The 22,548-nt window shown below is 44.1% G+C and overlaps 1 protein-coding gene across 8 annotated transcripts in view; it reads left to right on the forward strand.

Annotated features, from left to right (window-relative positions):
• TRPC1 (transient receptor potential cation channel subfamily C member 1) overlaps window positions 1–21,580 on the forward strand; it is a 167,670-nt gene extending 146,090 nt beyond the window's left edge. For all 8 annotated transcript variants that reach the window (XM_070405905.1, XM_070405911.1, XM_070405909.1 and 5 more), the window contains 4 exons: window positions 15,813–15,988; window positions 17,422–17,623; window positions 17,898–18,092; window positions 19,344–21,580. In XM_070405905.1, coding sequence (XP_070262006.1) covers window positions 15,813–15,988; window positions 17,422–17,623; window positions 17,898–18,092; window positions 19,344–19,571 — 801 coding nt within the window. In that variant the 3' untranslated portion in view covers window positions 19,572–21,580. The remainder of the gene's footprint in view (window positions 1–15,812; window positions 15,989–17,421; window positions 17,624–17,897; window positions 18,093–19,343) is intronic.
• The last annotated feature ends 968 nt before the right edge of the window (window positions 21,581–22,548 follow it).

Here is a 22,548-nt window from a genome sequence, read left to right on the forward strand (position 1 = left end):
CATTTCAAACGGGCCAGATCCGGCCCGCAGGCCGTAGTTTGCCCACAGCTGGCCTAATCAGCAGTGGCTGTAGCTGCTTTAATGGCTGGAGAGGGAGGCAGGGTCTGACCACCAATGGTTGCAGCTGCTGTGGGGCCCGGAGAGCGAGGCAGGGCCGGAAGGGCGACTGGAAGGTTGGCGGCGCCACGTGATTTCGAATTGTGCGCTGGGCTCCTAGTTTAGTTATAATTCCAGTGTGGTCCTGGGAAGAGGTGAGTGTAGCTCCCATCTACTCCACAGCCATCTTGAATTTCTAGTGTAGTCTTATTAATATGATAGATGTGTATTATATAACAGTGCCGAAGTATTCTAGTACTATAATCTGATGTATAACATTTATAATGCTGTTTCTAAAAAAATTAATTTTGTTCATCATAGGTAAGGAACTAAATTAAAATAGAGTAATTTTCACCCTAGCCAGGTGGTTTGGCCAGTTGGAGCGTTGTCACATACACCAAAGCAATTGCAGGTTCGATTCCTGGTCAGAGCACATATGGACAGCAGCCAATTGTTGTTTTTCTTTCACATTAATGTTTCTCTCTCATGTGTCCTCTCTCCCTTCTTCTCTCTCTAAAATCAATAAACATCTCTGTTGAGGATTATAAAAATAAAATAAAATAATCCAGTTATGAATATAAAACTAAAATAAATATGAAAAAGAAATTGACATTGTTAACCATTTTAATAAACATGCCACTTTTTCCCTTTCTGTACATAACCTGCTATATTTGGTAATCTTTTATGTAATTACTGCATTTGTTTGTTAACTTTATTTTTATTTACTAACATTTTTTTTGTCTCTTCCTGAAATAGTACTCCATCTGGGTCTAATCTCACCCATGTCCTGTGCTTCCCCACTTGCATGTCATTGTCGTTATTACCCTGCTTAGAATGTCCTAGCCATATCCCCTGTTTGTTGAAATTTTAATTATTTGTTTAACAAACATTTGTTGAATGCCTGGTAGCTACTGGATTCTGGGAATACTGAAATGGGTAAGCTGCAGTATCTCCTTAAGGAACTCATAGTTCACTGAGTGGGACAAGCAAGCCAGTAACATTTAGGTGTTCAGTGCTGAAATAGAGAGTCTACGGCAACAGAGGAGACTTCCCAGAAGAGGTGACACTTGAATTCAGTATTGCAAATTGAGTAGAAAGAGGTGAGTGAAGGACAGGCATTCCAGGGAGGGGAACATGTGCTCCCTTTAGTGTCCTCTCCATGAGAAAATGTATTCCTACACTCCTACTTCCATGGGAATGGAATGCCCCATACTCTGAACCGTTAATTAGTACTTCCTAAAACTTGTCTTTATTGCAAGGCAATTTAAATTTAGTTTATCTAAAATTGTAAATTATGTTGTTTCTATTAAATTAAAAATTCCTGGAAGATAGGGAATTTTCTCATTTGCATTTTACTCACTGCTTTGCCATAGCAGTTACTTAATGAATGTTTGTTGAATTGAAAAACTGGGGCTGATTGTTGTGAGAAAAGAAAAATGCTGATGGAGAAAGAAGGCTATATCCTAGCCATTGCTCCAGCTACCTTATTCAAAATAATAGCAGCTAACATTTATTGGACATACACTTGACACTATGCTAAGTGCTTTCCTCTGTTTTAATCCTCACCACAATCCTTGTTATTTTTATTTCCATTTTACAAATGGCGAATCTAAGGAATTAGAGAAGTTAAATAGTTCAGAGAACTAGTAAGTGCAGTCAAAAGTTGAACCTAAGTCTGACACCAGACAACAACTTGCTTTTATGAAGGATATAACTAAGACACCTCAGCAGATGTAAGAGTCATAGTTGGGCACAAAACAGTACTGTTACATATTTTAGCAAATAAAGACATGACGATAGGATCTATAAATAATGGTGGTCATAGTAATAATAGTAATGAACAGCCCTGGCCATTGTGGCTCAGTTGGTTGAGCATTGTCCCATGCACCAAGAGGTCACTGGTTCCATTCCCCATCAGGCACATGCTAGGGTTGCAGGCTCAATCTTCAGTAGGAGGCCTGCAGGAAGCAGCCAATTTGTTTCTTTCTCATCATTGATGTATCTCTCTCTCTCTCAGTCTCTCAAATCAATAACAACATTTTTTTTAAATAGCAGTGAACACTTGAGTACTTACTGTGGCAACACAAAGAAAGAGAATTACAGGCCAATATCCCTCATGAACATAGATGCCAAAATCTTCAACAAAATTCTAGCAAATGGATTGAGCATTACATCAGAAAGATCATGCACCATGACCAAGTAGGATTTATACCGGGGATGCAAGGATGGTACAATATCTGCAAATGAATAAATGTGATACAGCACATAAACAAATTGAAAGATAAAAATCACATAGTCATATCAATTGATGCATAAAAAGCATTTGACAAAATCCAACCTTTCTTGATAAAAACTCTCGGCAAAGTGGGAATAGAGGGATCATACCTCAACATAATAAAAGCCTTATATGACAAACCTGCAGCCAACTTCATACTCAATGGACAACAATTAAAAACCATTTCACCAAAGAACAGGAACAAAACAAGGATGCCCACTTTCACCACTCCTGTTTGACATAGTACTAGAAATGCTAGCCATGGCGATTAGACAAGAAGAAGAAATAAAAGGTATCTAAATTGGAAAAGAAGTAAAACTGTCATTTGCAGAGGACATGATACTGTACATACAAAACACTAAAGACTCTATCAAAAAATTATTAGACAATAAATGAATTTGGCAATGTAGCTGGATACAAAATTAACACCCAGAAATCTATGGCATTTTTATATACCAACTAGAGGCCTGGTGCATGAAATTCGTGCATGGGGCGGGTGTCCCTCAGCTTGGCCTGCACCCTCTCCAATCTGGGACCCCTTGGGGGATGTCTGACTGACAGTTTAGGCCCAATCCCACAGGCCTAAACCATCAGTCAGACATCCCTCTCACAATCCAGGAATGCTGGCTCCTAACTGCTCGCCTGCCTGCCTGCCTGATTGCCCCCTAACTGCTTCTACCTGTCAGCCTGATTGCCCCCTAACCGTTCCCCTGCCGGCCTGATTGACGCCTAATTGCTCCCCTGCCGGCCCAATCGCACCCAACCACCCTCCCCTGTCGGCCCGATTGCCCCCAACTGCACTCCCCTGCTGGCCCGATCGCCCCTGACTGCCCTGCTGGCCCCCAACTGTTCTACCCTGCCGGCCTGATCTCGCCCCCAACTGCCCTCCCCTGCTGGCCTTATCTTGTCCCCCAGCTCCAGGAGGGCCGGCCTCTCTGAAAAGCATTCCTGCCTTTGCATGGTGTGCTCCAGCTCCACCTTGAGCTGCGCCAGCCACAGCGTGGTCTCACGAAGTCTCTCGTTCTTCACACACAGCTCTTTGTAGAGCTTCCTGAAGTCTCCTCAGGCTCTTCCGATTCAGGCTGGGGTTCTGGGTTGAAGGCTCGCTGCCTCTGGGGGGAAGGGCTGGATTGTGGGCTGATGACCGCTGGCTTCACCTCCTCCCCCTGCGCAGGCCCTCTCCTCTCCTTGTCAGCTCTGCAGTGCTCCCTAGAGGCCTGTGATCCCTGTCCCTGGCCGTCAGGTGCCTCTACTCTCTGGGAAGGGCCATCAGAATTCTCAACCCCAGGGACTCGGGGCTGCCAGGAAGGGTCCAGGCTCTGTGTGGCCCCACTCTTGATTGGGATGGGAGAGTACAATTAGGGGCAGGCCGGCAGAGGGGCTGCAGGCCTGTCGTGGTGGTGTGGGCAGATCAGGGGCAGGCCGGCTGGGGGAGGGGCTACATGAGGTTGGCCAACATCCCCACCCCCTGATCAGGCCAGTTTGCTGGCCACAGTGGGTATCATAGCGACTGGTCATTGGTTGTTCCGGTCGTCGTGGTAGTTGGCTTTTTATATGTAGATAGTACTGGAAGTCCTAGGCATAGTGATTATTAGGGTTGCCAAAGGAGGAATGCAAGTCTGGCCGCCAAAAGGAGTAAAGAATTATGAATTTACTAGAGGCCTGGTGCATGAAATTCGTGCACTGGCAGGGGGGAGGGTGTCCCTCAGCCCAGTCTGCACCCTCTCCAATCTGGGATCCCTCTCGCAATCTGGGACTGCTGGCTCCTAACAGCTCACCTGCATGCCTGCCTGATTGCCCCTAACTGCCTTTGCCTGCTAGCCTGATCACCTCTAACTGCCCTCCCCTGCCAGCCTGGTTGCCCCCAACTGCCCTCCACTGTCAGCCTGATCTCACCCCCAACGGCCCTCTCCTGCTGGCCAGTTTTGGTTCTGATTGATCTGTTTCTCTGCCAGTCAGTGTCAAAAGCTCTGCCTCCTAGGCAGCCATTGGCTCCCCACAGCACCCAGATTTGGTTCTGATTGGTTGGTTTCTATGCCAGTCAGAGTCAGAAACTCTGCCTCCTAGGCAGACATTGGCTCCCCACAGCACCCACAATTGGTTCTGATTGGTCAGTTCCTATGCCAGTCAGTGTCAAAAGCTCCATCTCCTAGACAGCCATTGGTTTTTCACAGCACCCACATTTGGTTCTGATTGGTCAGTTCCTATGCCAATCAGTGTCCAAAGCTCCACCTCCTAGACAGCCATTGGCTCTTCACAGCACCCACATTTGGTTCTGATTGGTCAGTTTCTATGCCAGTCAGCATCTCTGGGCCTATTTCCAGGCCTGATCAGAGAGGTGGGGCTGAACAGCAGCCCCCACATAGGCCAGCAGAGGAAGAAAGGCCCGGCTGCTGGCGAAGCCTGGAAAGAAAGAGGGAGAGAAAGAGAGAGGCAAGTACTGATCAACAGCTGCCACTGAGGCTGCGGATCAGACCCTGCCTCTCTCTCTGGGTCTCAGCCCCCTGGGCAGTCAGTGCTGGGTCGCCAGGCTGCAGTGGGGCAGTCAGTACTGGGTCTCCACAGCAACCCAGCGCTGACTGAAGGACTTCTGGGATGGTCAGCCTTCAGTCGTGATTGGTCATTAAAACCCTAGGCTTTTATATATTAGGACTCTTCTGTGGCAGCCTTCAATAATTTATAGATTTTTTAAATTCTCCCTGGTCATCCACTTGTTTCCAATGAATTAAACAACGTTTAACCCTGGTAGTTAGGTGACTAGACAGAAAGGAAAGAGAGACAAAGCTTGGGTCACAATCTTGCTCAATAACTTACTTTTTTCTGTGAGTTTGGGATTCTGTGTCTGTTGTGAGAATTGAATGGGTCAATGTGAATAACATGCACAGCAGAGCACCTGACACATGAAGGGCTGTCCATAGATGATTATATATTCCTCCATTCCCTCTAAAGTCAGTGGAGTTAAGTAGGGCAGACCTGAAAATAATACAAGAAAACTAGAAAAGTGAATGTAGTGCATGTTTTATTCTCATGAACTACTTGGCTTTACTGGATAAATTATTAGATTTAATTTAGTGGCCAATATACTGTTAGTGGCATATTGTTGTAATTTGTAATGATAAAGAGTGATTTCAGGTGTTTTACATTTAGGGATGGCTATTTTGCTTTTAAGAAGCATGAAATGTTAGAGCTAGAGGAAAATGTACAAGTCGTGTAGTCTTGGAGTTCCCAAATTGGTAAGGCTGCATAATCACCTGGGAGCGAGCCCCTGCATTCTCAGTCCTGCCCTCAAGTCTGACCGCACGTGAGTGAGTGAGTTTGATGCAGCATTTGGCCATTTCTTTTAAATGTCAGGAAACTAAGGCTCAGCTCACACAATGTTAGAAAAAAGACTTGCTAAAAAATGTTAACAATTGCATCTTTTTTGGATGTTTACTCATGTATTAATTCAACAAGCCCTGCTGTGTGGGGAAGAGTTATGTGAGAACTAAATCCTTCTTAATTATACCCAGCCCCAAATTTTTAATGGGAGAGCTAAGATAAAAGCCACAAAGTGATGTTTTAGAAAATTACTGCAAGGAGTTAGAAGCAAGAATTCACTTCTGCCTCTGCCATCTCTTAATTCTGTTGCCCTGAGTAATTCATTGGATCTCTCTGAGCTTCAGTTTGTCACTTGGAAAAACAGGCAATACTAGACTTTCCCATCTTGCAGGGTAAATGAAAAATGGTAGATAAAAGGGTATATAAAAAGTAGTTATGTGTTCAACATTCTAATTAATATTGAGTTCTGGAGCTTACTGACATGGTCCTTTTCTTTACAGACTGCTTTTTTAGAGAGGCATAATATTCCATTGTTTAGCTGTACCACAGTTTTCTAATCCAGTCATCTGCCAATGGGCACTTAGGCTGTTTCCAAATCTTAGCTATTGTAAATTGTGCTGCTATGAACATAGGGGTGCATATATCCTTTCTGATTGGTGTTTCTGTTTTCTTGAGATATATTCCTAGAAGTGGGATTACTGGGTCAAATGGAAGTTTCATTTTTAATTTTTTGAGGAAACGCCATACTGTTTTCCACAGTGGCTGCACCAATCTGCATTTCCACCATCAGTGCAAGAGGGTTCCTTTTTCTCTGCATCTTTACCTGCACTTGTCGTTTGTTGATTTGTTGATGATAGCCATTCTGACAGGTGTGAGATGGTACCTCATTGTTGTTTCCATTTGCATCTCTTGGATATTTAGTGACTTTGAGCATGTTTTCATATGTCTCTCAGCCTTCTGTATGTCCTCTTTTGAAAAGTGTCTATTTAGGTCCTTCATTTCATGTTGTCCCAAAGCTCCCTTAGGCTCTCTTCCTGCTTTCTAATTTTTTACTCCAATTGTTCAGATTATATCTGTTTTCTGCCCTGTCTGCTAATTCACTATTTTGATCCTCTGCTTCTTCTAGTCTACTGTTGAAACATTCCATAGTGATTTATATTGTAGCTATATCACTTTTATTTCCTCTTGATTCTTACATAAATTGTTGATTTTCTCATTCAGCCAGTTTAGGAACTTTATAACCCTTATTCTGAATTATTTTTCTGACATATTGCATGCCTCTGTTTCATTTAGTTCCTTTGGGGGGGAAACTCCTCTTTTTCTTGCCTTTGGGGTTTGTTTCTTTGTTTCCCCATTTTTGCTCTCACAGGTGGTTCCAGGAACAGACACATGTGAGGCCCATTGCCAATGCCACAGGCTTGGTGGGCAAGAGGCACAGTCCGAGGCTCACATGAGGAATGCCTGGGGCCCTGGGTGATGCAGCGTGCTTGGTGGGCAAGGAGTGCAGTCCAAGGCTCGCCAGCAGGAAGCGTGGTGCCTGGTGCCCACACTATAGGCTTGGCAGGCGGGGGGAGCTCAGTCAGAGGCTCGCTGGTGGGACCAGAGCGATGCTGGAGGCTTGGCAAGGGGGAGAGTGCAGTTAGAGGCTTGCCTACAGGATGTGTGGGGCCCAGGAGGATGCCATGGGCTTGGCGGGCTGGGTGCAGTCAGAGGCTCACCTGAAGGATGTGCACGGCTGGGGCCGGTGCTGCGGGTTTGGTGGCTTGGAAGCACAGTTCGAGATTAACTGGTGGGATGCAGGATGGTCAGGACTGATGCAGTGGGATGGTGGGAGGGAGGCGCATTCCTAGACCCACAGAAGCCCATGTCCAGGGAGGCTGGAGTCCCATTGTCCATCGGCCTGCAGCTGAGGTAGCAGGTCTTTGGCTAGAGTGGCTGTAGGGTCCAGGGTGGTGTCTGAGGCCAGTCTGGGTGGTGGTGAGGCTAGGCTCCTAGTCACAGCAGCTCTCCCCTTAAAGATGGCATGGTTTCTGTCAGAGCAGGCTGCCCTAGGAGTGATTTCATTGGTAGCAGTGGCTCTCTGTCTAGGAGAGCCTGATACACCAACCCCCAAAAGTCCTGCAGGATCTAACTGTCCTTCACTTGCACACACACACACCACACGTCCATGCACTCCCCTTTTTCTCTCTCACTCGCACTCTCTCACTGTCGTCCTGCCAGTCACCATCTTCCTTCCTAACATTTGCCATTTTAATTAGGATGTGTCTTGGTGTGGGTCTTTCTGGGTTCATCTTGTTTGGGACTCTTTGTGCTTCCTGGACTTGTGTGGCTTTTTTTCTTCCCCATGCCAGGGAAGTTTTCCGTTATTATTTCTTCAAACAGGTTTTCTTTTCCTTGTTCAGCTTCTTCTCCTTCTGGCACCCCTATTATGTGGATACTAGAGGCCCAATGCACAAAATTTGTGCACAAGGCTTGGCTCCTGCTGCTGCTGCGGCTGCCTCTGCCTCAGACCTTGCTGTCGTGACGGCTGTCTCTGCCTTGGCCCCCGTGGCACCACGGCTTAGTCCAGAAGGTTGTCTGGAAGGTCTTCTGGTCTAATTAGCATATTACACTTATATTATTATAATTTCATGTTGTCCCAAAGCTCCCTTAAACTCTCCTCCTGCTTTTTAATTTTTTTCCCCAATTGTTGTTCAGATTGGGTATCTTTTTTTCTGCCTTGTCTTCTAACTCTCTGATTCAGCCCTCAGCTTCTTCTAGTCTACTGTTGAAACCTTTCAAGGTGTTCTTTATTGCAGCTATGTCATTCTTCATTTCCAGTTGATTCTTATCCATGTTGGTGATTCTCATTGAACTGCTTGTAACTCTCAGTCAGATGTTTGAGCATCTTTATAACCATTATTATGAATTCTTTATCTGATAAATTACTTGCCTCCATTTCATTTAGTTCCTTTTCTGGCGAGTCCTCTTTTTCCCCCATGGATCTGGTCCCTCAGGTATCCACTTCAGAGGTTCAGGGTCGGTGGGGCAATGTTCACAGTCCTCTGGTGTGTGACTCCCTGTGAAGTCCCAGAGCCCTCTGGCATGAAATTCACTGCATGGCCCTGGTGCCCCTGGTGGGATGGTGCGCAAGATTTCTCTGGTGTGCACTCACTGTGCGCTGTCCAAGGGCCGGGTGGAGCAGAACATTAAGTCCCACTGGCATGCACTCACTGCATGCATCTGGGAGCCCACGGTGAGACAGCACACCACTCACTGCGGAAGCACAGTGGGAATCCCTTGTGCGTTATGGCTAGTGAGCGGCTCACTGCACAGGTTCTGGGTGGTGTCAAAGGCCAGTCTGGATGTTGGTGTGGCTTCCCTCCTAGCCTCTGCTGCTCCCTTCAAGATGGCATGGTCTCCACCCCAGAGCCACGCCTGGCCTGGGAATGCCTGTGGTGGTAGCAGGGGTTCCTGTACAGGAGAGCCTGATCTACCAGCTTCTGAGACTCCCGAAAGATCTGACTGCCCCTCACTCACCCACATAGACACCACACATGTCCACACACTCCCCTTGCACTCCTTTACTTACTCACATTCTCTCCCTCATTGCTGTCCTGCTGGCCACCATGTTGAGATCTTCCTCACTTAGTCTTAATTTTCATGTTTCTCAAGTAAAACTGCTAATAAGTTTAGAATAAGTAAACATTCTTTCTCAGACTAACATAAAAGTACTGTTGTCAGTGTTTGCCTTTGGCATGAATGGTTAATGTGCTCTTTAAGCTGATGTCATCTCCATGATTTCCACTGTGGTTGCTTTTGGTTGGCCATATTATGTAAGAACTAATACCATTATTTTAAAGAGAAGTGGGTGGGTGGGAAGAGATCAACCAAAAAACTTGTATGCATAAGCCCTGGGCACAGACAATAGTGTGGTGAAGGCCTTGGGTGGAGTGGGCTAGAAGGATTCAATGGGGTAAAAAGGGGACATATGTAATACTTTCAACAATAAATATTTAATAAAAAAATAAAGATCAAGTCAAGAAGTTTATAGTTTTCTTATTAAATACAGAGGCCCAATGCACAAAAGTCGTGTAAGGGGCTCAGCCCTTGCAGCCCCAGCTTCGTCCAGAAGGTCATCCGGAAGTCCGGTCTAATTAGCATATTACACTTAAATTATTATAGACTAGAGGCCCGGTGCACAAAATTTGTACACTTGGGAGGGTCCCTCAGCCCTGCCTGTGCCCTCTCGCAGTCTGGGACCCCTCGGAGAATAACCACCTGCTGGCTTAGGCCCGCTCCTCGGGGGATTGGGCCTAAGCTGGCAGTCAGACATCCCTCTGGCAGCCCAGGGGCCCTCGGGGGATGTCCACTTGCCAGTGGGGAGCAGGCCTAGCTGCAGTCGGACATCCTTAGTGCTGCTAAGGAGGCAGGAGAGGCTCCCACCACCACCGCTGTACTGGCAGCTGGCAGCCTGGCTTGTAGCTGAGCAGAGCTCCTCCTGTGGGAGTGCACTGACCACCAGGGGGCAGCTCCTGCATTGAGCGTCTGCTCCCTGGTGGTCAGTGTGTGTCATAGTGATCAGTGATTCCCAGTCGCTCTGCTGTTAGGGTCAATTTGCATATTACCCTTTTATTATATAGGCTAGAGGCCTGGTGCATGGGTGGGGGCCGGCTGGTTTGCCCTGAAGGGTGTCCCAGATCAGGGTGGGGGTCCCGCTAGGGTGCCTGGCCAGCCTGGGTGAGGGGCTGAGGGCCATTTTCAGGTTGGCCACACTTTCTTCAGTGAGGGGGGGTCCTGCTGGGGTGCCTGGCCAGCCTGGGTGAGGGGCTTATGTCTGTTTGCAGGCTGGCCACAGCCCCCAGCCACCCAAGCCCCCAGTGGAGGCTGGCTGGAAGCAGGTATCTGGTATGTATTTATCTTCTATAATTGAAACTTTGTTGCCTTTTGTGGAGGCCACAGCCGGCCATAGCAGGCAGGAAGCTTGGCTTCCTTCATCGCTGGGGCAACCAAGCCTCCTGCTTGCTCTAGCTCCGTGGCTGCCGGCCGCCATCTTGGTTGGGTTAATTTGCATATAGTTGCTCTGATTGGCTGTTGGGCGTGGCTTGGGCATAGCGAAGGTATGGTCAATTAGCATCTTTGTCTTTTATTAGTGTAGATTTCTTGTATTGATGTTAAAATTGAATTACTCTTTAAAACTACTTTGGGACTAAATTTTTAAAATTAAAACTATAACATCATATATGCTCACTCTTGGAAAAACGTATTTGTAAGTTTACAGCATCTAAATTTTTTCAAAGGAAATATTTCTGTAGTTACTTAAAGCAGTTATTGTATTCTTGCTGTCATAATTTACTAAGTTCTCTACTAATATGGTACAGCTTTATTCTGCACACTCATGGTCTCATAAATGATTTCTTTTCCAAGGTGGCCCACACATTTTGAGTTTTCTCATTCTAAAAGTTCCCTGGCTTATTTTTGTCAGAATTTTGCAAGGGGAGGCAAGTGAGGGAAGTGTAAGATTTTGAAAAGTGCCACATGGGCTAGTCTCATGTGCAAGTCAGATATATTAGACCTCTCACAACTGCAGAGCCTGCATTACTAACTTGTGGTGTGCCTAAAACATTTAGCGTACTTCTTATCCTTAATTAGCCCACTATAGTGGGCTAGGAGGGTTTGGCCACTTGCCTGCTCTTATCATTTTGTATCATTGCTAAGTGGCTTATGTTATCTTGGCAGGCTTGAGGCAAATAGACATTTTATTTGAAGCTGGATTTAGTTATATAAGTTTGACCTGGTTAAATTTGAGGAATGATTATTGTTAAATACTATTTTTTGCACTTTAAAAGTAAAAAATGCATATAGTAAGGAAAATTCAAAGTGAGAAACTCTGCCTTCCAACCCCTAGCCCTCTCTCCTGTAGGTAAGCATTAAGAGTCCCTGTGTAAGCTTCCAGAGGCTTCCTGTGCATATGAAACCACATCTATCCAAAAATGTATATCTGATACATTCTTTAAAAATAGAAATGGGAGTTGTACTATTCTAGGCCCTGCTTTTTTTACTTAATATTTTATGAACACCTTTCTATGCCAGCACATACCTGTACATTCTGTTTAACCAGTGTTGTTTAACAGGAATTTCTCACTTTTTTGCTGCCCCTAACAATGCTGCAATGAGAATCCTTGTATATACATGCATATTTGTGTACTTCCTATTAACTAAATTTGTAGGAAGAGAATTGCTGAGTCAGTTAAGGTAATGTAAAATTATTCTCCAAATTTGTATACCAATTTAAACACAAAGAATTTATGAGAAGTATTAATTCCCCAGATTTTGAAGAAGTATTGAAGAATGATGTTAGACTTGGATAGAGCTCCCAGATGCACTACACGTGTCTACATTACAAAAGATGCTCATATTAATACTAGACCCTCTCATTTGGCATACACACATAGAATTTTCTTATAATGGACCCAAAATGAAAGAAAATCAATTATCTCAACAAAAAAGAGATTAGTCCTGGAGGAGGAAATGCTGTCCTTGGAGAATTGGTTACAAAAATTAAATAAAATACTTTGTTGTATTGATTATCTTATCTAATAAAAGAGAAACATGCAAATTGACTATACCTATGCTACACTCACAAGCCATGCCCACCAGCCAATCATAGCGACTATATGCAAGTTAACCCAACCAAGATGGCAGCTGGCAGCACAGAGCTGGAGCAAGCAGGAGGCTTGGTTGCCCCTGTGATGGAGAAAGCCAAGCTTCCAGCCTGCTCTGGCCAGCTGTGGGCTCCACTCAAGGAAACAAAGTTTCAATTATATCCTATCTAATAATAGACAAACATGGTAATTGACCGTACCTTCGCTACACTTCCCATTGGCTAATCAGGGCGATATGCAAATTAACTGCCAAGAAAGATGGCAGTTAATTTGCATACGTAGGCACAATGCTGGGAGGTGAAAGGAGAAGGACGGAAGAAGCCGCCTGCCACTGACGGTAATTGGAAACCCAGGCGGCAGGCAAGAGCCAGGGGGCAGGGCAAAGGCGGCCCCCGGCCAGTGTTTGGAGAAGCCGGGCAGGGCAGGGAAGAGGCAGCTGCCGGCAGCCGCCTCTTCCCTGCTCCCCCTGGCCGGTGATCGGTGATCGGAGAAGCCGGGCGGGGCAGGGAAGAGGCGGCTGCTGGCAGCTGCCTCTTCCCTACTTCTACCCCCCCCTCCAGCTGGTGTTCGGAGAAGTACCTGTATTTTTTTTCAAAGTACCTGTATTTTTAATAATTTCTTGACATGGTAAAAGAATTTTACATTACAATCCAAGGGTGGTGGGGTGAGGAGAAGGAGCAGCAGAACAATCCAACAAACAAAAAGGGAAACAGAAATGCATGGTGGAAGGGATTTGAAGGGTGGGTAGGGGCATTGCCCAACTAAAATGCAATTGGTTTGTTACTGAGTACTATTCATGGGAAGACAGCATCCTGACTCCTTCTCTATACAGCTTATTGGGAGTAAAAATGATGCTTCCAGGTGGAAATATGATTAGGGGTTGGAAGACAGACAGGGAAAGAAGAAGTCAGAAATAGACACTGAGAGAGTCACTGGCTTGCTGGCTGCAAATACTGACTCTCCAGTCGTGATAGAATAAAAAAGTGGGGGATATCTCTGGAAGATTCAAGAGATAGGGGGCAACTCTTCTATGGTTTTGACTTGCCCAGTAGATTTCCACATACACACGTGTACATGCCTACGTTTGCATGCACACACATATACACATAACTGACTGCCCTCCCTGGAAGCACAGAAGAAGAAGAAGCAGCCAGAAGAAGAAGCCACCCACCTTTGGTCCAGGCGCCAGTGCCTGTGGCTGGCTGCAGCCCAGGAGTTGGACAAGCCACCCACCTGAGGTCCCAGGCTGCAGCCACCCAGAGAAGCTGCCAGCCCTGTGGTCCAGGATGCCAGCGCCTGTGGCCAGGGAAATAGGTTCCCTCTTCTCCTACTGCAGTCATTACTTCAATATTCCCCTTCTGAATTTCTCTCCTGTGCTGCAACCCAACTCCACTTTTCATCGGAAGGATACGGAACAGAGAGAGCAGGGTTAAAAGCTTACATTTTTAAGCCTGTAAGGTTGGTACTTAAACATATAAATGGAAAACTAGAGTCCTTAAGGTAACAAAGGCTACAAAGGACAGGGACAACGCATGACCTATTATATCCAGCAATCCATATGGGGACTGAAAACTTTGCAATGATGACAATTAGTGAAGATATGAATCAACTAAAATAGTTGACAGGAACAATTTTTCCATCTTTGAAAATATCTACTTCAAATCTTTTAAAATAGATTTTCATCTGCATAATATAACACATTCTGACAGCACCACCACCACCACCAATGTGGTCAGTGTTGTGCCGATAAATGTTTAATAACTCAGGGACCCCCCCCCCCCCCATGAGTGCACAAATTTTTGTGCACTGGGCTACTAGTATAGAAGATAAATAAATCGAAGATACCTGCTTCCAGCCAGCCTCCACTGGGAATTTGGATGGCTGGGGGCTGTGGCCAGCCTGCAAACAGCCATCAGCCCCTCACCCAGGCTGGCCAGGCACCCCAGCGGAGAACCCCACCCTGAAGGGGCTGTGGCCAGACTGCAAACAGCCATCAGCCCCTCACCCAGGCTGGCCAGGCACCCCAGTGGGGACCCCCACCCTGAAGGGGCTGTGGCGAGCCTGCAAACAGCCATCAGCCACTCACCAAGGCTGGCCAGGCACCGCAGCAGAGACTCCCACCCTGAAGGGGCTGTGGCCAGACTGAAAACAGCCATCAGCCACTCACCCAGGACGGCTACACCCTCATGGGGGTGAGGGTCCCCGCTGGGGGGCTTGGCCAGCCTGCAAACAGCCATCAGCCCCTCACCCAGACTTGCCAGGCACCCCAGCAGGACCCCCCATCCTGAAGAAGGTGTGGCCAGCCTGCAAACAGCCATCAGCCCCTCACCCAGGCTGGCCAGGCACCCCAGTGGGACCCCCACCCTGAAGGGGCTGTGGCCAGACTGCAAACAGTCATCAGCCACTCACCCAGGCTGGCCACACCCTCATGGGGTGAGGGTCCCCGCTGGGGGGCTTGGCCAGCCTGCAAACAGCCATCACCTACCCACCTAGGCTAGCCAGGCACCCCATCAGGACCCCCACCCTGAAGGGGCTGTGGCCAGCCTGAAAACGGCCCTCAGTCCCTCACCCAGGCTGGCCAGGCACCCCAGCGGGACCCCCACCCTGATCCGGGACACCCTTCAGGGCAAACCAGCTGGCCCCCACCCATGCACCAGGCCTCTATCCAATATAATAAGAGGGTAATATGCAAATTGATCCTAACAGCAGAACAACTGGGAATGACTGGTCACTATGACACACATTGACCACCAGGGGGGCAGATGCTTAATGCAGGAGCTGCCCCCTGGATGTCAGTGCGCTCCCACAGGAGGAGCTCTGCTCAGCCACAAGCCAGGCTGGCGGCTGCCAGTACAGCAGTGGTGGTGGGAGCGTCTCCCACCTCCTCAGCAGCACTAAGGATGTCCAACTGCAGCTAGGCCTGCTTCCCGCTGGCAAGTGGACATCCCCCGAGGGCTCCCGGGCTGCCAGAGGGATGTCTGACTGCCAGCTTAGGCCCAACCCCCAGGGAGTAGGCCTAAGCCAGCAGGTGGGCATCCCCCGAGGTATCCCAGTTTGCAAGAGGGTACAGGCCGGGCTGAGGGACCCCCTCCCCCCACCCGAGTGCACAAATTTTTGTGCACCGGGCCTCTAATATGTTCATAAACTTTAGGAAGCTTTAAATATAAGCATTTATTTACCTTTAGATTTGAGCGAGAACTTTTCCTTTTACACCTCGTGAATTAGGCTCTTTCTTAGAACTCCATGTTTCTACCTTTCCCTTCATAGCAACAAAATCCTCTGCGGGCATGCTATGATTGGAATGGCTTTCTGTTAAACAGCTGGAATTGATGTCTTAAAAGTGTAACCCATCTCAACCAGATGCAACAAAAGGAGTAGTTTGTGGCTCATATATTTGTCTTCCTTGTATTGCCTGGTCATTAATATTTAATATTTTATTTCCCTGATAATTTTAATAAAAAATGACATATATTCCACAGATTTCAATGGGACAGATGCTTCAAGATTTTGGAAAATTTCTTGGGATGTTCCTTCTTGTTTTGTTTTCTTTCACAATTGGATTGACACAACTGTATGATAAAGGCTATACTCCAAAAGAGCAGAAGGACTGTGTAGGCATCTTCTGTGAGCAGCAGAGCAATGACACCTTCCATTCGTGAGTGTCTTTTACAGTTTTCAGTAGATATATTTCTCTCTTTCTAGTATGTTGTGTAGGAATTAGTACTGACAGAAATAGAACTTCAAATCTTCTTTAAGAAATTCCTTTTTAATAAGAAATACTTATTTTTAATGTATCACTTGATAGTTATCTTTACATATAGAATCTTTAATTAGCAGGCCCAGATTATGCCATTGGCTCCCCCCTGTAGGCTGTGTGAGTGGAGGAGCTCTTGGCACTTCGTGCACTACTGGCTTGGGAGCAGGGCAGCTCTTCGTGGGTTGTATATATCATAAGATGTTCAGCAGCTCTGCTTCTCACTCACTGTTACAACCAAAACAGTCTCTCACATTTTTAGCTTGTTAGGAGTTATTAGGATGGACAATTATTAGAGCTTTATGAACAATTTTTTCTCAAATTTACTGTTATCATAATACATACATACTTTAATTATGCTCAATAAGGAATTGAACAACCAGTTGTGAGGCAGACAAAATATCACCCCCTCGTTCTTAAATAAAATAATGGAGAAGAGGTGTGGAATTGCATATTTGTTGTGTTTTATGTACCAACTCTTCTTCAGTTACTTTCATGTCATCTTATTTAGGGAATAAGATTAGATAAATAATAAATGTTCATCCAACCCTTCTGCATACCAAACACCATTCTAAGTGCTGAGTGAGTAAAACGTCAATGAGCAGGACCACCTCATGGAGCTTATATTCTTATGAGGTGATACAGACAATAAGAAATAAAATATATGATGTATTACATGGTGATAAGGGCTAACAAGACAAAGCTTGGGCCAGGGGATGTATGTGTGAGGGTACAGTTTTAGATAGGATATTAGGGAAGGCCCACAGAGATGACATTCAGATAAATATGTAAAGCTGGTGAAAGATCAAGCAGCGAAGGAGGGGCCTGGAGGAAGAGCATCAGCAGAGAGAGGGAATGGTAAAGGCAAATGCCCTGAGTTGGAAGTATGGCTGCAAATTCAAGGAAGAGTCAGGAGGCCGGTTTGGGCAGGGTGAATCCCAGTGAGAGCTGTAGGAGATGAGGTCAGAAAGATAATGGGATCATGTAGGACCTTGTTGGCCCTTGTAAGGGTTTTGGGCTATTGAGATAGCCATTTGATATTTTTGAGCAGAAGAGTGACAAAATCTGATTAGGCATTAACAGGATCATAGGCGTTGGTATGTTAATAATGGACAGAAAGGCAATAAGAGATGAAAGAGGAATCATTTCCTTTTGAGTCTACTTCTTTGTTTAAAGTAAGGCATATCTGTACTGTTGGGTTCACCTCATTTATTTTATAAAGTATTATTCTTGGATTATCAATGTTTTCTTTACATAATGTTGATATAAATGAATTCTTCATTTTTGCTAATGATTTAATTTTTTTTTAAACAAAAATGTAATCGTCTTTACAGGTTCATTGGCACTTGCTTTGCTTTGTTCTGGTATATTTTCTCCTTAGCACATGTGGCAATCTTTGTCACAAGATTTAGCTACGGAGAAGAACTGCAGTCCTTTGTGGGAGCTGTCATTGTTGGCACGTACAACGTGGTGGTTGTGATTGTGCTCACCAAGCTTCTGGTGGCAATGCTGCACAAGAGCTTTCAGTTGATAGTAGTAAGTGTCTATTCTTATAAAAACTCTATATTCTCTTCAGATCATACCCAATGTATGCAGTAGATAAGGCATCCAAATATTATAAGAATTAAGAATTAGTTTAATTTTAAAATTAGATTTGTAATGCAAGTAATGTATAATAACAGCACATCGTGAATCAAATTTTTACCTACAAGATGTAGAAATGTGGGCAGTTTAAAACGATATCTTTTTCTCTGCCACTCCCCATGTGCATGTTCATGTTCTATTCGGCTTTTTCATTTGCCTTTTACAGAATCACGAAGACAAAGAATGGAAGTTTGCCCGCGCAAAGTTGTGGCTTAGTTACTTTGATGACAAGTGTACATTACCTCCACCTTTCAACATCATTCCTTCACCAAAGACCATCTGCTACATGATTAGTAGCCTCAGTAAATGGATTTGCTCTCATACATCAAAAGGCAGGGTTAAACGGCAAAACAGTTTAAAGGTAAGAGACTAGAATTGCACCATAGAAGTTTTAATAATTCCTAACCTCAGATGTTTCCTCAGGCATAAATATGCAGGCTTCTTAAGGCCTGGGACTATCTTGATTTTTTTTACTCCTGTATCTCTAATGCACAGCATAGATATAACATAAAGTAAGGACTCAATAAGTATTTTTGAGAATGAGAGATAGAGCTGGAATTTTTTCATGAAATCTCATCTCAGTTTTAAAACATGCAGAAAATATTCATTATCCCTATTCTGTGAGCATAGATACTGATATCTCATATTTTTTCTGGTTCTTCTTGAAAGTTATTCAATACATGAATAATTTAATACATGTTGCTATAAATCAGAAGTTGGCAAATTTTTTTCTGTAAAGGGCCAGGTAGTAAATAATTTAGACTTTACAGGCTGAGACAAAATCAAAGATTTATGTGAGTACTAATAGAATAAGAAAGAACATAAATTTCCACTAAATTTTTATTGATGAAATAAAAATGTAACAATAATTGAGTAATTATTAAAATTATTAAATTTTTGTTAATACAGATCTATTAATGAAAAGAATGGAATTCCATTTGGGGAGGATAACATTTTGTTTAATTGGGGTTCAGAATTACTGTTCCCAGCCTTGCTGTGTAGCTCTGTTGGTTAGAGTATCATCCTGATACACCAAGGTTGCGAGTTCCATCCCCAGTCAAAGCACATACAAGAATCAACCAGTGAATGCATCGATAAGTGGAACAAGTTGATGTCTGTCTGTCTGTCTGTCTGTCTCTCTTTCTCTCTTTCTCTTTCTCTCTCTCCCTTTCTGTCTCCCTCCAGCCCTCCCTCCCCCTTCCTCTCTTTCTAAAAAAATCACTAAAAAAAGAAATTGCTGTTTCCTATCATCAACCTAGTAACAAATGTTCATCTGTAAACCCATTCTTAGCCAACAAGCCATTAAAACCAGGAAGTGGGTCAATTTGACCTGTGTGTAGGTAATAGTTGGCTAATTCCTCCTATAAACTGAGGACTCCTATGACTATTTTTGAATCAAAATAAGCATACAGGTGAATGAATAAAACAAATATGCAGGCTATATTTGTTTTAAACAAATGTTAAATGTTATTTTATAACAGAGTGGCAAAAGTATAGTCTAATAAAGCATTAGAAGATTTCTGTTTGTATCTGTGAATACTTTCCAAAAATCCACTCTTTTAAATATTGTTTATGCCCATTGTTAGTTTCATATTATTGCTTTGTTTTGAAGGAATGGAGAACTTTGAAACAAAAGAGAGATGAAAACTACCAAAAAGTGATGTGCTGCTTGGTGCATCGTTACTTGACTTCCATGAGACAGAAGATGCAAAGCACAGATCAGGCAACTGTGGAAAATCTAAATGAACTGCGCCAAGATCTGTCAAAATTCCGAAATGAGATAAGGGATTTACTTGGCTTTCGGACTTCTAAATATGCTATGTTTTATCCAAGAAACTAATCATTTTCTAAATCACATAGAGAATAATTTTCAATAATAACTCTGAAAGGCTGTTTGCATAACTTGCAATTAAATCATAAGATATATATTGAAATACAGAATTATGTAAAAGCATTATTTAAAATATTTATAGTATAACTGTTATATAAAATATGTATATAGAGTAAGTTTTTTAAAACTTCTGTAGGTAGCTTTTTTCCGAAGCAAAACAGATTTAGTAGACAGGTTTTGTGAGCATGCTGCTTGGTTTTCTTATTTGAACAATGCTCTAAAATTTTTTTCTTTTTATGTTAAAGAACAGCAGTTATAATTATACACATTGCCAGAAAGTTCTGTAAATGAAGACCAGTAAATGTCTTCCATGGAATAACTTGAAATATTGAAGTCGTGGTTTATAAAATATGTTTTAGGACTTTACATATAATATAGTATTTATTGTTTGGTATTATAGTTTCATCTAAAACAGTAATCTGTTTTTTATTTTATTATAATCCTAAGTAACAAAGAAACAACCTTAATGAATATTTGAATCGATTTATGTCTCTATAAACTTAAATTCACTTCAGTTTCATTATTGTAATATATTTACTTGTACATGGTTATAATTACTCTATTTTTAATTTTGCTTTTTTTCATTTAATAATATTTTATATATACACTAGAGGCCCGATGCATGAAATTCATGCAAGGGCCGTGGCCCCGGCCCCTGCCCGCCATTGCCGCCTGCCACTGCCACCACCGGCCGGGGGGCCTCTGCCACCTCTGCCGCAGCCCCTGCCGATGTGGCTTTGTCCAGAAGGAAGGACGTCTGGAAGGACATCTGGTCTAATTAGCATATTATGCTTTTATTATTATAGATTTCCACTTATTGATATAGTCCATCTGTTAAATTTTATAGAATCATATCGTTTTTAAAATATATAGTTAGCAGACTTGTTATTTGTCACTGTAGAGTACTTGTTTATGTTTACAAGTTTGCCCAGGTACTTCTATAAGATTAGGCATTTGGTGGTTTTTAATTTTTTCTTGTTATAATAGTGTCATAATTTTTTTCAGGTTGGCGTGAATGTTCATAGCTATAAAGCTAACCCAAAGTAAGGACTTAGAAGATATTTCTGTACCATGTGTGGTCACAGGCTGTTTTATTTTTTTAAACATTGGAAAACCCTACAGGGATCTGTTCTATATTTGAAATAAGGTTCTTGAGCTTTTCTCCCAAAGTATTTCCCATAGAATTAACATAGCTTCTATAAAAGTGACTTCATGTTGATTTGTGGATCATTCTTGCTGCTTAAGATGAAAAGCATTGACTTTTTTAAAAATTAGAAAATAAAATATATATTAAAACTTATTTCCTATGTTCATACAAAGGATGTAGTTAAAATTTTTTTATAGGCTTATCTATTCTTGCAAAATTTTCAGTTAAGAAGTTATTAGGTCTATCATTGACTTCTTAACTGAATGTCATGTGGTTTTAAGGCCACGGGGTACAGGTCGTCCTTTGTTTGTAAGCACCACTGATCCAGGGATCATTGTCTGAATATATTAGTATTGTATTTTAGCTTGCTTTTGACTTTTTGCTTTTTAATTTCCAGATTGTAAGTGTTCCCTCTTTGGGGCCAGTTCTTTTTTTTTTTATTCTTTTTAAAAAAATATTATAATAAGTATTACAAAGGGTATTACATATGTGTCCTTCCTCCACCCCCCGCCCTTGACAATCCCCTGCCCTCCTTTACCCCCCAGTGTCTTATGTCCATTAGTTATGCTTATATGGGGGCAGTTCTTATAAAAATGTTTATTGTAAAGTTATATATTTTGTCTACAATAGGATTATGCACTTCCCAATTGGGATTTTACATCAGGATTTTTAGTCATTCTAAAAAATATCTAATTATTAAATAAAAATATTTATGGAGTGCCTACGGTGTTTATGGATTACTTATGTGGTTTATTTTGAATAACAGTGTATTGTCAGAAGAAAGGTGAATAAAACAACATTGGATTGTAAATTGACAGAGTCTGTCCATTGTATTATTGAAATTTTTTTTTTTACTCTTTATACTTTTTTTGAGATAGAATTCCTGTCATCAAATTCACTCTTTTAAAGTATACAACTTAATGTTTTGTTTTGTTTTTTAAGTCGTGGTAAGAAAATCCTAAAATGCAAAAAATCAACCTCAGACCTCAACACCTTTCTACCTTCAGTGGTAATTACATGTAACTTTTTAAAACTTACCTTTATCCTATCTAATAAAGAGGGAATATGCTAATTGACCGTCATGCCATCGCAAAGATGGTGGCACCCACAGCGGAGGCCAAGTTCCCATACGAGCCTTAATGAGCAATCAGCAGGGACCTGAGGCTGCGTGGCACTGGGCCGGGGCAGGGAACCTGAGGCTGCGCTCCCCACCCAGTGGGGCTTGACAGGGGGCCTCAGGCCGCTCCCCCTGCCCTGGTGCCAGGCCGGGGGACCTCAGGCTGTGCCCTCCGCCCAGCAGGGCTTGACGGGGGACCTCAGGCCACTTTTCCGGCCCTAGCACCGGGACAGGGGACCTGAGGCTGCGTCCCCTTCCAGGCAGGGCTTGATGAGGGACCTCAATGTGTGGCCCCCCACCTCGGTTCTTGACTGGGGGACCTCAGGCTGCTCCCCTCGCCCTGGCCTGGGGGACCTCAGGCCATGCCCCCCACCCTGGTGCCAGGGGACCTGAGGCTTGCCCCCCCACCCAGCGGGACTTGACAGGGGATCTCAGGCCATGTCACCTGCCCGGCATGGCTTGATGGGGGCCCTGAGGCTGTGCCCCCCCACCCAGCGGGGCTTGATTGGGGACCTGAGGCTGCGCCCCCTGCCCGGCGTCGGGCCAGGGGACCTGAAGCTGCATCCCCCGCTCAGTGGGGCTTGACAAGGGAAGGGCCGGCCAAGTCTGGATCTCGCCCAATTGGGGTGGGGCCAGCTGGGTCTGGGTCTTGCGTAATTTTG

The sequence above is a fragment of the Myotis yumanensis genome, unplaced genomic scaffold, assembly GCF_028538775.1.
Source record: "Myotis yumanensis isolate MYYU_CA2020_CCGP unplaced genomic scaffold, mMyoYum1.0.hap1 SCAF_2, whole genome shotgun sequence".
Lineage (NCBI taxonomy): Eukaryota > Metazoa > Chordata > Mammalia > Chiroptera > Vespertilionidae > Myotis > Myotis yumanensis.